Consider the following 13,966-nt stretch of genomic DNA (forward strand, 5'->3'; position numbering starts at 1 on the left):
TATATACAGCCTTTGCCTATAGGCTGGACAGCAGGGCAACTGGGTAAGTTTTTTTTTGACGTGTGCGTCGATCAAATAATTTTAATAGTCTCTTGCGTTGGATATGCCGATCCGTTTATTTCGTCAACATTCCTTTCATTCAATATCTTGATAAAACAATAATTCGGGTTACAAACCAAACTGAAAATCTACCTTAAAGACCACGCACGGTCGAAAACTGTTTGCGTCTTGCCCTGTCGCACCTTTGTGCAATCACCAACTGGCACGTATTTATGTAACCATGGCAACCATGGTTCCACCCACCAATATATTGGCATGTCTTCAGACAATTTGTTAATATAATATAATATCTTTCTTAATATAAACAAATTAGAATACACAAAAAGCTTTTTAGCTCCAACACACCGGCCCCTAATTAAGAACGGCAGGAGACCGTGAACAATTCAAACCAATATTAACATAAATGGAGCCAACAAGTCATGTAAACGAAAACAAAACAAACCTTTTAGAAGCTTAAGTGTCTGCTTCTTGAATCAAGCAAAGCTTGGTTATTGGTCTGTCCAGTGTGCTGGTTTTTGTTTTAACTCGTGCAGAATGCACTAGTCCCTTCTTGTCAGCATAGATCTCTAAGACCCTTCCCAGCAGCCAGTATCCACGTGGGCTGTTGCATCCGCGATCAATACAATGTCCCCTGGGACAAGACTTCTCCTCACCTCTGCCGCTCCTGTAGCAAAGGCAGGTACTCCCGGAGCCACCGTTTCCAGAAAAGGTTGGAGATGTACTGGACCTGTTTCCATCTCCTTTGGAGGTAGAGGTCAGACTTCTCAAATAGTCCAGGTGGTAGAATTGGCGTTCTTTTCATGGTTAGAATGTGGTTGGGAGTGAGAGCTTCCAGATCGTTGGGCTCTCCAGATATCCTTGTTATGGGACAATCATTAAGAATAGCTTCGACCTCACACAGCACAGTTTGAAATACCTCATCATTCAAGGTTTGCTGGTGTAGAACTGATGTCAAGATCCGCCGAATCATCCTTATGATGCGCTCCCATGCACCTCCATGATGAGAGGCCGTTGGTGGGTTGAAGTTCCACTGGATTCCTTCCTCCAGGAATGCAGACTGAATTTTGCTGTGGTTTAACGCAGCCAAAGCTTCCTTTAATTCTCTGTTAGCACCAATAAAATTGGTTCCATTGTCTGATCTCAAATGGGATATTGGTCCTCTCCTGCAAACAAACCTGCGTATAGCATTTATGCAGGAATCCGTATCCAACGTGTGTAAGCAGCTTCCAAATGGACTGCTCTGCATGCCATACATGTGAAAATGACGCCATAGCGCTTTTTGATGGAGCGTCCCCTCTTGATTTCAATTGGACCAAAGTAATCAACTCCAACGTTGGTAAATGGAGGAAGACCGGCAATGATGCGCTCTAAGGGTAAGTCAGACATCTTCTGCTCACCTAATTTCCCTCTATGCCGTCTGCAGAACACACAGCCGGACAGGATCTTTCTTGTTGCTGCATGAGCACTAGTTATCCAGTATTTTCTCCTCAGTCTGGATAGAACATGATTCCTTCCACCATGACCCACCTGTTCATGGATGTGCTTTAGTATAAGTGTAGATATATGGAGATCTTTTGTGAGGATAACAGGATGTTTGGACTCCTCAGGCATTGCTGCTTTACTCAATCTCCCTCCAACTCTAAGCAAGCCATCCTCCAGAATGGGGTCCAGTTTGTATATGGGGCTGTCTTTCCTTACTTCACCCGCTCCAGATGCCAATACAGCCAATTCTTCTGGGAACCTTTGCTGTTGAGTGAAGCGAATGATGGCAGATTCAGCTGTAGAAAGATCGTTTGGTGTTAGATATTGGTTTCCTAGTGCAGCTTTAAGGTGTTTCATTTCCTGTGCAACTTTTTCCCTATTTTCCTGTCTTAGCTGCTTTCTTTTTTGACTCAATTCCAATAGAGTCATCTTTAATTTCAGGATCCAAGCAACTGACCTCTTCAGTTTTCTCCAGTCGGAAAGTAGGTGATTAATTGGTCTGTAGAACTCGGGGCATCGATCATTAACAAATTGCTGGTGAGCTCCTTCTTGACCTCAAGGTCATCAGCAGCAATGTTATACTGCAAGGTACAATCTGCATCTAGCCCAGAAACTCTGGGCCTTCAAGCCAGCCTCTATCCGTCAGCAAATCGGCAACCTTGACTCCTCTTGAGGCTTTGTCTGCAGGATTCTGGCTGGTATGAATGTACTTCCACTGCGTGACATCCGATATTCTTCGAATGGCAGAAATCCTGTTCGCCACAAAGGTGTGAAATCTCTTGTCTTCATTTCTGATGTATTTTAGAACTGAAGTGCTGTCAGTCCAGAAACAAGATTTCTTAAGGCATAGCTGAATTTCTGCTCTCAACATAGTGTCAACACGAACTGCAAGAACAGCTGCAGTGAGTTCTAAGCGTGGAATGGTGACTTGCTTTAGGGGGGCCACTCTGGCTTTGCCGAGTATGAAGGAGACATGAGACCTATTGTTGTTGTTCCATATCTTCAGATAGGTTACACAGCCATATCCACGTTCACTGGCATCAGAAAAGTGATGAAATTGGCCACAGGTGGTTTTCCCAAAGGCTGCAGGCTTGAGGCACCTTCCAACTTCAAATGCCCTCACCCTTTCCAGTTCCCCCAACCACTTTGTCCACTGCTGCTGGAAAATTGGGTGAATTTCATCATCCCATCCATACTTTCCCCTGCACATATCTTGTAACATGAGCTTGGCGGGAAGAGTGAGTGGGGCAAGGAAACCCAATGGGTCGTAGATGGAGCTGACCATGGATAAAATCCCACGCCGAGTAGGAGGCTGTTTTTTGAGGGCTAACTTGAATTTGAACGTGTCTGTCTCAACATACCAATGAAGTCCAAGGGCCCTCTCAACTGGTAGTTGGTCTCTGTCAAGGTCCAATTCATACAAATTCTTGGATCTATGTTCCTCTGGAATGGATAGTAGCACTCCACGGTGGTTGCTAATCCATTTTGTCAAATGGAAGCCTCCTTTTTGACAAAGATCCATCAAGTTCCTGACCATTTTAACAGCCTCTTTCTCCGATGGCAAGCTCTTGAGACAGTCATCCATGTAGAAATTTCTGTTGACTGTGTCCATTACATCTGCAGGGAAACTGTGCTGGTTATCCTCTGCTGTCTTACGGAGTGCATAGCAAGCACAGCTAGGAGATGACACTGCCCCGAAAAGATGCACAGTCATCCTATATTCTATTAGTTCTTGGGACACATCGCCGTCAGGCCACCACAAGAACCGAAGAAAGTTTCTGTCCTTCTGTGCCACATTAACTTGATGGAACATTGCCTTGACATCAGTCATTAAAGTTACAGGTTCTTGCCGGAATCGGGTGAGGACTCCTAATAAATTGCTGGTTTGGTATGGACCTTGTAGAAGCTCTTTGTTCAGAGACTTTCCTCTGTACTCTGCTCCACAGTCAAATACCACACGCAGATTTCCTTTCTTGGGATGGTACACTCCATGGTGTGGAATGTACCACACCTTTCCATCTAAACATTCCAATTCGTGTTCAGCAACACGTTCGGGATATCCTTTGCTAATTACATCATTCATAAAGTTTGTGTATTCTCTGTGGAACTTCTCATCTCTCCCAAACCTCCTCTTCAATCCAAATATGCGTTGCCTAGCAAAACACCGATTGTTTGGCAGACAGACTTCCTTTTTTCTGAAAGGGAGTTCCAGGGTGCAATGTCCATCTTGAAGCTTACAAGAATCAGTCATGATTTTCATGAACTTCTTATCATCCTGTGACATTTCCTCTTTGTCCTCCGATGTCGTTTCATTAAAATCATGGTTGTACTGATTGTGCAGCAATTCCTCCATATGTGTTATGGAGGTCCTGTTGACAGTAACGCACTCAGCCTGCTCACTGTAGCCGGAAAGGGGACCATTAACAACCCACCCCAATAGGGTCTTAATGGCATATGGCCCATTACCACGACTGTTCACAACTTCCCACGGTTCAAGTAGTTTAGAGGCATTGGTACCAATCAATAGCTCAACATCAGCTTGAATGCGTGGAAGAACCACCCCATTTAAATATGGCCACTTAGCCAGCTCCTCTTCTTTATTGATGTTACTGGTTGTAACAGGCATTTTCTTTTGAGTGTAGACCTTGGGCAGGTCAAAGAACTCTTCTCCAGTGAGGCTTGAGATTTCTAAATCTGTCAACATGTAACTGGATACAGATGCCTTTGGGCCCATGGTTAGAAGGCTGATTTTGGCTTTTCTTCCATTCAAATTCAACTTCCTCATGAGGGCTTCTGAACAAAAGGTATCTGTGCTGCCGGGATCGAGGAATGCATAGGTTTTAATTACTTTATGTCCCTTGCTGGACTTCACCTGCACAGGTAGGATTGACAAAACGCCATTACTGTCACCGGCCCCTGTTTGTCCACAAGTTTGCAAGGAGACCTGTGCGTTGCTCACTGAAGGCTTATTTGGCTGACTTGCGTTGCTTGACCTCTGCTTTTGGTCAAAGTAAATATGAAGAATACTGGGATGCTTTTTATCGCACACCTTGCAAATCAAACGGTCAGCACAATATTTGCTTAAACGGCCTTTGCGAAGGCAGCCAAAACAGACTCCATTTTGTTTTATAAAAGCAAGTTTGTCTCTGTGTGACTTCTTCTCCATTGTTGGACACTGATCCAGAGTGTGGTCTTTAGAGCAGCATATACAAGAGGCGGTGTTGTGAGCACTATTACTTTGCTTGGGACTAGGTGGAAATCTTGCTTGCTCTTCTTCAGGCAGAGGAGTTTCGATAGTAGTTGCAAAGCTGTCTCCTTTAAACCTGGGTTTGCCTTGGGACTTCAATTTGTTCATTGGCTTTCCTGTGCCCGGTGTGTTATTCTGAATGTCACCAAAGACTGGATCTGATATTATCTTTACCTGGCGCTCTATAAAGGTGACGATGTCTGTGAACTGGGGTCTGCGGTGGTGTCTTTCCATTATGCCGCGTGCAGAGACTCTCCAAATCTCTCTTAGCTTATATGGAAGCTTTGAAATGACGACTTTCATGTTGGCTGGCATGTCAAGTTCTCTCATATACTGTACCGTTTCCATGGCATTACAACACTGACGAAGGAAGAGTGAATATGCTCGAAGGGATTTTGGATCCTCAGATTTCAGCAGCGGCCAGTTGTGCACCTTCTCCATATATGCTGCTGTAATTTTATATTCATCTCCAAAGTTTTGGTCAAGAAGATATTTTGCCATGTCATACCCTCTGTCTGGTGCCATGTGTTGACAGCTCCGTACAAGCTCGTTCGGCTGACCCTTGGTGTACTTTTCCAGATAGTACAGACAATCCCCTTTGTTGCTTGCGTTTCTCTCTAACAAAGGTTCTATATTGTAGAGGATCCCCATCAAAACATGGTATCTCCCTGGGTGGCAGTAAATGAGAGGTTTGCTGTTCCATTAGCATGGCTGTGATTTCATTTTGTTTTTGGAGCAAGTTGCACACCGTTGAAGTGTCATTGAATTGAGAAGCATTCTGTTCCACAGGGGGGTTCCTGTGGGTAGTATGGCCAATGTCCCATGCTGCATTCATAGGCATGTGTGATTGTGAAAAGGGTGGTGGTTGTACACGTCGGGGTGGTGGTTTTGTTTGAATATACGTTTGCTGCTGTGGTAATTGTGAAATGAGTCCTTGCTGCTGTTGTATAGGAGGCGGTTGTTGTTGTACATAGGATTGTGCAGATTGTTGTCGGGGTGGCTGTGGTTGGATAGGTTGTGTGACTGGTTCATGTTTTCTGGCTAGGGTGTGTTGTGCCACCGAAGGTTCTTTTGGTCTTGCACCTTTCCTAAAGTAGGAGTCCATTCCATCAGATGGTGCTTGTGAAAGGGTTTGGTGAGTGGGAGATTGTAGCACTGATATTTTGGCATTGGCAGCAGCCAGTTCTGCCTCCAGCTCCAATGTTTCCTTTTTCTTTGGCAGCATTTCCTCCATCTCCTCAAGCGCATGCGTCTCCTTTAATGCTGCTGCACGAATTACAAGGGCAGCTCTGTCTGCCTCTACCTGCTTGCGAGCTCGCAACGAAGAGGTGCTGGACCTACTCGCTTCACTCCAGGTGTGACCTTTAGTGGATTTTGTGCTTTCAACAATAGAGATGCTGTCGTTGGGATTGATTTCATTTTCCACATCATCGCCACTTTGCACAGCTTGGGTCCTTTTTGTCCAATCATTGACCTTCTCAATAAATTGATCGATATTGATCATTTTGGCCTTGAACCAAATGTCATGTTTGTATTGTTCTTCTTGAGGTATTAGTGGTAGAAGAGCACACTGTGCCTCTCTGGCATCTTTGCATAGGTCAAGATATTTCACAAGTGCACTTTGCACCTCCTGTTTGCATCCTCCATTTTCCATTAATTCTCCAATTGTTTTCTGCATGTTGGATGCCCTTTTTAATTTAGAATTTCTCTCCTTTTGCAATGAATCAATTTTCTCCATTAAGGCCCTTGGTGTTAGTTTCACCTTGCGTTTGGAGCCAACCTGTGACCCAACTTGAGATTTAACCTGTGAAATTTCACTGCGAGCAGTTTGACCTGTGGTGGTCACATTAGACCGTTTTTCACCCTCTGAAGGCTCATCCATTATTTGCATTGCATCACCATTTGAGCGCATAACATGCGCTTCAGCCATGGAGGGCTGTGCAACCACGTTTGGCCCGTTTGGAACCATAACACATTTACCTGAATCCATTTTTGCAATACAAAACCCAACCAGCAGTGTGAAATGTAAAACAGTACCTTGTTATTTCAGTCCAACCCCACAGAAATTCATCACATTACAATCAAGACCTTGTAAAACGTAACGGAGATGAAACCATAAAACCACCAATGCATTGGATTTTACCAGAGCACTCGTATTGACACCTTTTTTTTCCTCAAAGTCCCCTATGTGTGCACACAGTATTTTAAATGGCCATATATTGTTAACCAGCTGGTAGCGCGCTACATAACTTTATGTGCACAGTGTACCTGTCCAATTCAAGTTTGGAAAAGTGCCCCAATGCCAAGTTCAAGCACCGGGCCTTTGTCCTGGTCGATGTGATGCGATGCGATGCGAGGTGGCTGGGCAGCGCGGCCGTCCGCTCACCGTGGATGTTCTGGCTGGCTGCCTTGCTGGTCCCAGCTTTCGCGGTGCCTCCGCTGAACGTGGATGTTCTGGCTGGCTGCTTTGCTGGTCCCAACGTTCGCGGTGCCTCCGCTGAGCCAAGCCAATGGCCCGCACGCCGTGTCTCCCCTGGCGTAGTCTTGTGGTCCGTCCAAGTTTCGCAACAACACAGCGAAACAGCGCTTATTTGTCCTTTCATGCAACGATCGGATGCCGTCCAAACAGAGCAGCCGTCACGTTGCGCTTCCTCTCAATTTCCAATATACTTTAAACTGGTAGTACGTCACAAACTAAGACTACAGTTTTCGACATTGTACAGCCTTTGCCTATAGGCTGGACAGCAGGGCAACTGGGTAAGTTTTGTTTTGACGCGTGCGTCGATCAAATAATTTCAATAGTCTCTTGCGTTGCGTTGGATATGCCGATCCGTTTATTTCGTCAACATTCCTTTCATTCAATATCTTGATAAAACAATAATTCGGGTTACAAACCAAACTGAAAATCTACCTTAAAGACCACGCACGGTCGAAAACTGTTTGCGTCTTGCCCTGTCGCACCTGAGTGCAATCACCAACTGGCACGTATTTATGTAACCATGGCAACCATGGTTCCACCCACCAATAGATTGGCATGTCTTCAGACAATTTGTTTAACTTTCTTAATATAAACAAATTAGAATACACAAAAAGCTTTTTGGCTCCAACAATATATATATATATATATATATATATATATATATATATATATATATATATATATATATATATATATATATATATATATAATATATACACTGTATATCAGTCATCTGCAACCGCTATACTGTACGTGGGTTATATTGTCTTGTTAAGGGGATCAACTTTCTTGCGAAATCTAAGTGTTTCTATACAAGCTAACTCACTGTTTCACCTATAAATGTACTTACTCCTCACCACCATGATCAACAGTGTCTATGTTGTTTGCTTGCACAGATGTCTATGATTCATAATGTAGGTTAATGTGTGCGTCATGTTAATCCACGGCACTAATATGTGATAACGTGTACAAGTGAAAAATGAATACCATATTTCTCTGAGATCAAGTCGAGTTAATATCCTCATTTTCAACCACCATATTAGGGGGGTCAACTGAACAACAAGGCTATGTGTCTAATTTTTTTCGGCAGACTTTGACTTGCTTGGGATAATATCCCAAGTAAGATGATCAGTAAATCATCTGCGCAAAACCTCCAATTTCAAACAAACTGTAATGGTTCGAAGATGACCACCCCTGAAAGAGGATGTTTGACCAATTGAGGAAGAGATAGGAGAGGTTGTCCTTATTTCTCCTGGGCCAAGACTATATCTGCTTTATACTGACATTACAATGTCTCAATCTTCATTAGAATGACACAGTTTCATGTCCACACTATTTTATTGATATGTTGCATTTGAAAAACATGTATTTCCGTCACGGTAAATATATATATATATATATATATATATATATATATATATATATATATATATATATATATATATATATATATATATACCCTTCTATGTCAACATAACTTTGAATGATTAAGGTGAGGAAGCCCTGCATCGAAGCAAACAAACAAAAAATGCAGTCCCACCCAAAAGTATTGAAACCGAGAAGCAAATTATTTTATTTTTCCTGTCGAATGGAAACATTTGAGTTTGACATCAAAAGATGAATACGAGACAACAGATCAACAATTCAGCTTTTATTTCACGGTACAGTGAGCCCCCGGTTCACGAACCCCCTGTCTTACGTACTTTTCATCTTACGACGTGGACCGCGGCGTTTTTTTTTTTTTTTTGTCCCCCTCTTACGCACAAACCTTTTGTCTTACAAACCATCCAACATGCCGGTCAGTGTGTCCGCACTATTTTTTTCGCTTTGCTGCATCAACAAAAACAACATTTCTCTCATGTCACGGAAATGCCGATATGCTATTGGTCGATTAAGGCAGTCATGGAGATGCCAATATGCTATTGGCCGGCGTCACGTCAATCACAGAAATGCCGATATGCTATTGGTCGAACTTCCTCATCTTGCTCATCGAGCTGGTCAGTGTGTTATGAAGACTTTGCAAAATGTATCTGTTAGACATGGCTTCTAAAATTGCGGTAAAGGAAGAAGTAAGAGGATGATGACAATAGAAACGAAGGAGGAGATAATAAAAAAATACGGAGGCACACGCATAGTTAACCTTGCTTGTGAGTATGGCCGTAACCGCTCGGCAATCGCTCCAATTCTCAAGAACAAGGAAGCTATGAAAGCAAGCTTCTTAGGGCAAGACTTTCCTTGTCAGGGATGGACCTCGGTCAACAACAAAATGGAGAGGCTTCTTCTATAACGGATTAAAGAGAAGGAACTCGCCGGTGATATGTTCTCGTTTAAGAAAAGTTTTCGTTTAAGAAAAGAAAAAAAATTCTGCGGGTCTTTGCTCCCCTCTGCCTCCACCCATCACCAGCTCAAGTCACGTCGCCCCAAAGGTAAATGTCATTTTTCCTTTGTACATTTGTTATTTAATTTAACTGTACAGTAGATTATGTTACTAATTTTTAATATGTGTATAAAGTCGTGATGTTTTTAACCTAAGTTTTTTGCACGCATTGCACGCTTTCACTAATTAACATAGGTTTGGATTGCCCGTCATACGGCAAATTCGAGTTACGAACCTAGCCGCTGAACGGATTAGGTTCGTAACACGGGGGCCCGCTGTATTCACATCTGATTCTGATTCACAATTGAGAAGAAACATTTTTATTTTGTAAAGAATCACCACATTTTATGTGATCAAAAGCATTGGAACAGATCAAACGAAAGCAAGTAAAAGTCATTTTGTTGCAATAAAATAAATTAATTGCATCAAGTCTATGACCCACTGACATCACCAGACTATTGCATTATTCTTTTGGAATGCTTTTTCAGACTTTCACTGCAACCGCTTTTTGATGTTGTTTGTTTTGGGTGTTTGTCTCCTCTTCAGTAATTAAAATGCATACTCTATAGGGTTCAACTCTGGAGATTGACTTGGCCAGTTCAAAACCTTCCTTTTCTTGCCCCTGATGAACACCCTTGATGTTTTTTAAGTGTGTTTTGGGTCGTTATCTTGCTGCATGATGAAGGAACGCCCCATTAGTTTGGTTGCATATTTCTTTCACTGAGAAGTTCAAAATATTTCTGGAGACGTCTGAATTCATTTTGCTGATTCCATCAGGTGTTACATCAATAAACATTTACGAGCCCATCCCAGAAAAAGCCATGCAAACTGTAGCCATGGCATTGCCCCTACTATGTTCTACAGATGAGATTGTATGTTCGGGCTCATGAGCAGATATCTTTTTTTCACCAAACTTGAACTTTTTCATCACTTTGGTTCATCTTTTGTCTCATTCGTCCATAAAACTTTGTCCCAGAATGTTTGAGCCTCGTTTTTGTAAGTTCGGGCGAAATCCAGCCTGGTCTTCCTGTTTTTCTAGCTGATGAGTGGCTTGCATCTTCAAGTGTAGCCTCTGTACTTTAGTTCATGAAGTCTTCGCCGAACAGTAGAGACTGATACCTTTACACCTGTCCTCTGGAGAAGTAAAAAAGGAGGGGTTGACTTAGAAGGAAGGTCGACTTGACCTGGAGAAATACGGTCATCAATTAAAAATACATTCAACCTTAATTAAAAAAAAAACAATCAAAGGTTGTTAGGAATTCTTTATGTAATTTTTTTTAATAATATAATTTATTCAATCAATAACTTAAAAAAATATGTTGTGTCTGTCAATAAATGTATATTTAGATCAACCAGGCCAAGCCAGAATGTGGCCGACAGGCACTAGTAGAGCTCCTCATCAGACCTGTACAGCGACTTCCGAGTGTGGCTCTACTTCTAAATGGTAACACACACTCATGTGCACTTTTAATAAATGTTGTATGTTGAACCATGTTCTGGCGTATCATGTTGCTAGCATTTCTACTTCACAGCCAGTTTTTCTGATTTTGATTCTTGTTTCAATCATTTTTGTGTAAAGAATCCTCATTCTCAGACAGACAATATACTTCAGATACTTGCAACTTATTATGTTAAAAATATCACACCACACTTTCCCTATAGATCTCCTACAATCATACAATCATGGACGATATTGCATCTTTTGATCCTACGAAGAAAGGGGAAATCAAGCGCACAATTGGCCAATGCCAATTGATCCGGCATCTTACCCTATCTAAAATTAAAGGCTTGTGGGAACCAGAGCCTCAAGTCTTGTTTAATGGTGATCTTTGGTCTAAGATCTTGTGTGGGCTACATTCTTCAAAAGTGTGCGCTCGTCATGCCTAAATCCAATTCAAGAGAAATGTTTCGGGTGCTATTCTACGGTTAGGCTGTCCAATAGTTTTCCATAAATTAGACAGACAGTTTGTTTATTCGACAAGGAATATGATTGTCATATTGAGCAAAACAGGACAAGATTATCATCATCTGTTGTGAAGTTATAGCCTTGCAGACTAGAACCCACTACACACTCTAAATCGGCCATAGATAGTCATGGGACAATATCACATTTTGATGGTATGATAACTTTGAGAAAAATTATCACTGTATCACTGTATCAAAATTTCACTTCTAAAATATTTAATTTTAAAATATTTTTGAGAGACATTGAAAACCTGTTTTATTCTTAAACGTAATTTAAAATATGGCAAAACAAAACAAAACATTTACCATCCAAAGGTAAAATAAATATGTAATAAATATGTAAATAAAATCAAAACTTCAGTCAGCAGGAAACATATACATGAATTAGTTCTGATTGAACACACCAATTTAAATTGAAATATGGTCACTTTGAAGTATTCTGCCCACTGATTAAAGTTTAAAACCTTGTGAATTCATTTGGTATTAATATTTTGTAGTAATTTAAAATGATTAAACTATAGACTGTGTCTGAACTCTTATTTTGAAAGGCTCCGCTGCACACTGCAGTTGCACGTTAAAGGCATAGGACAAGGAGGAAAAAGAACTTACCAGTTTTGACATATTTGGATGGTATTTATTAACCATGACCTAAAATCACAACATATCGCCTAGTCATACGTATGATTATAAATGAATGGTTGCTTATTAGTGGTAACCAGTGTGTAAGATGTGCCACTACCAAAATCAGTTGCTCTATGTCACATTAATTTTACCAGTGTCTCTTTGAATGAATATTTTTTCAAACCATTGCAGACATAAAGAAGCATACACCAGATGAGAACCCTGACAAGCTGAAACTGGAGAAAGCCATTGAGTCTCTCAAAGAAGTTATGATGTAAGTTAGCAAATGTTCTCATTTGGGATTTTCAATCATCATTTATGTTTTATGTTCACAACCATGCAAAAAATTGAAAAATTTAAATGGGCATCCAACTCTTGGTTGTTGAAGAAATCTCATTTTGAACCCAAGGCTTAATTGTTTACATTCTTCGGTGTTTTTTTTTCCACTATTCACAGCTGCTTTTTCCTGGCCATGTGTGGCTCTTGGCTTACTGTTTGCCTACCAGTAAGTTACGGCAACTTAAGTGTACATGTGGGTGTTTTGATTTTGATTTGCGCAATGAATTACAAAAATTTTTGAGTACCCCCTGCAATGTGCTCACATACCAGTCGCTGTTTTTAATATATTGAAAAAGCTTTCCATGTATGTGTTAGATTTCGTAGCGGTAAAGTGGTCATTGAACTTAACCCAAATTAACTGCTGAGCACAAGTGAATACAGAGAACCCTTGCTACTTTGCGGTTCCATTATCATTGCGGATTTTTTCTCCATTACGCAGAGTCACCACATCGCTGAGTTTTTTTCCCCTTAATGCAAATTCATGATTCAATCATTTTTTTTCATTACGTTTAAGCGTGCTGCTCCTCCGAAGGCTTGTAATGAGCCTAAACGACATCAGAAAATTATGACAATTGCTGAGAAGGTGATATTTCTCAAAGGGAGAAGTTAGGCAGCCCTGGCCCGCCATTTGAGAGTGAACGAATCCACTGTTTACTACATTAAGGACGAGGCGAAGATTAGAAGACGGCTGCCATCACCTTTGGCAAGTCAGCAAAGCCAGTTGTTACGGCTCATAATAAAGCCGTCCGTATAGAAGCTGCTTTAGCAATCTGGATTGCCGACTGCCGACGGAAGAAAATAGTGGGACGTCCCTGCATTTTTTTTTTGTTTTTGTTTTTTTAAATTTCTCGGCAGCCAGGCTGATTGGTCAAACACGGTTCATGTAGTTTGCGCCAAGATGCTAAAAGAAAAGTAGCAAGAAAAAATACTTTCAAGAGTAAAAAGTACAGGCAAAATTTACTTAAGTACAGTAACAGTAAGTATTTGTACTTCGTTATTCCACATCACTGTTGGAGTCCAGACAATTTTCAAGGCAAACAATGTCCAGGAATTCACTTGTTGTGGGAATATCAAATCCTTGTCAAACGCTAAAAGATCGAATTCATTCGACATTCAGCATTTTAATGACGCCAAAAAAAATGTTAGTAAACCCATTTACTTTACATTCTGCACTTACTATACGCTGCTTCCTTTGTCAGCAGTTGTCATTTCTCTGAGTCAAATGTGTTGTTTTGTGTTAGTTTTAGTTAAATTTAAATTATATTTTTGAGTAATCTTTTCTTGCCCTTTGTGTAAGTGTCTTATTTAGTTTCATTTTCTCCACCTATACTTGTCAACCTGTTACCTTGTGTTAACCAGTAACCTTGATCGACCAGTTGTCTACTGTTCAGGTGTT

The 13,966-nt window shown here is 41.3% G+C and overlaps 1 protein-coding gene across 1 annotated transcript in view; it reads left to right on the forward strand.

Annotated features, from left to right (window-relative positions):
* Positions 1-13,966, forward strand: part of ect2 (epithelial cell transforming 2) — a 137,069-nt gene that overhangs the window by 72,967 nt on the left and 50,136 nt on the right. Inside the window, exons 17-18 of the mRNA XM_088426629.1 lie at positions 10,993-11,089; positions 12,424-12,505. Of these exons, the coding sequence (XP_088282755.1) occupies positions 10,993-11,089; positions 12,424-12,505 (179 nt within the window). The remainder of the gene's footprint in view (positions 1-10,992; positions 11,090-12,423; positions 12,506-13,966) is intronic.

This window comes from Hippichthys cyanospilos, chromosome 10 (genome assembly GCF_059441005.1).
Source record: "Hippichthys cyanospilos isolate Australia breed blue-spotted pipefish chromosome 10, RoL_Hcya_1.0, whole genome shotgun sequence".
In the NCBI taxonomy this organism is placed as follows: domain Eukaryota; kingdom Metazoa; phylum Chordata; class Actinopteri; order Syngnathiformes; family Syngnathidae; genus Hippichthys; species Hippichthys cyanospilos.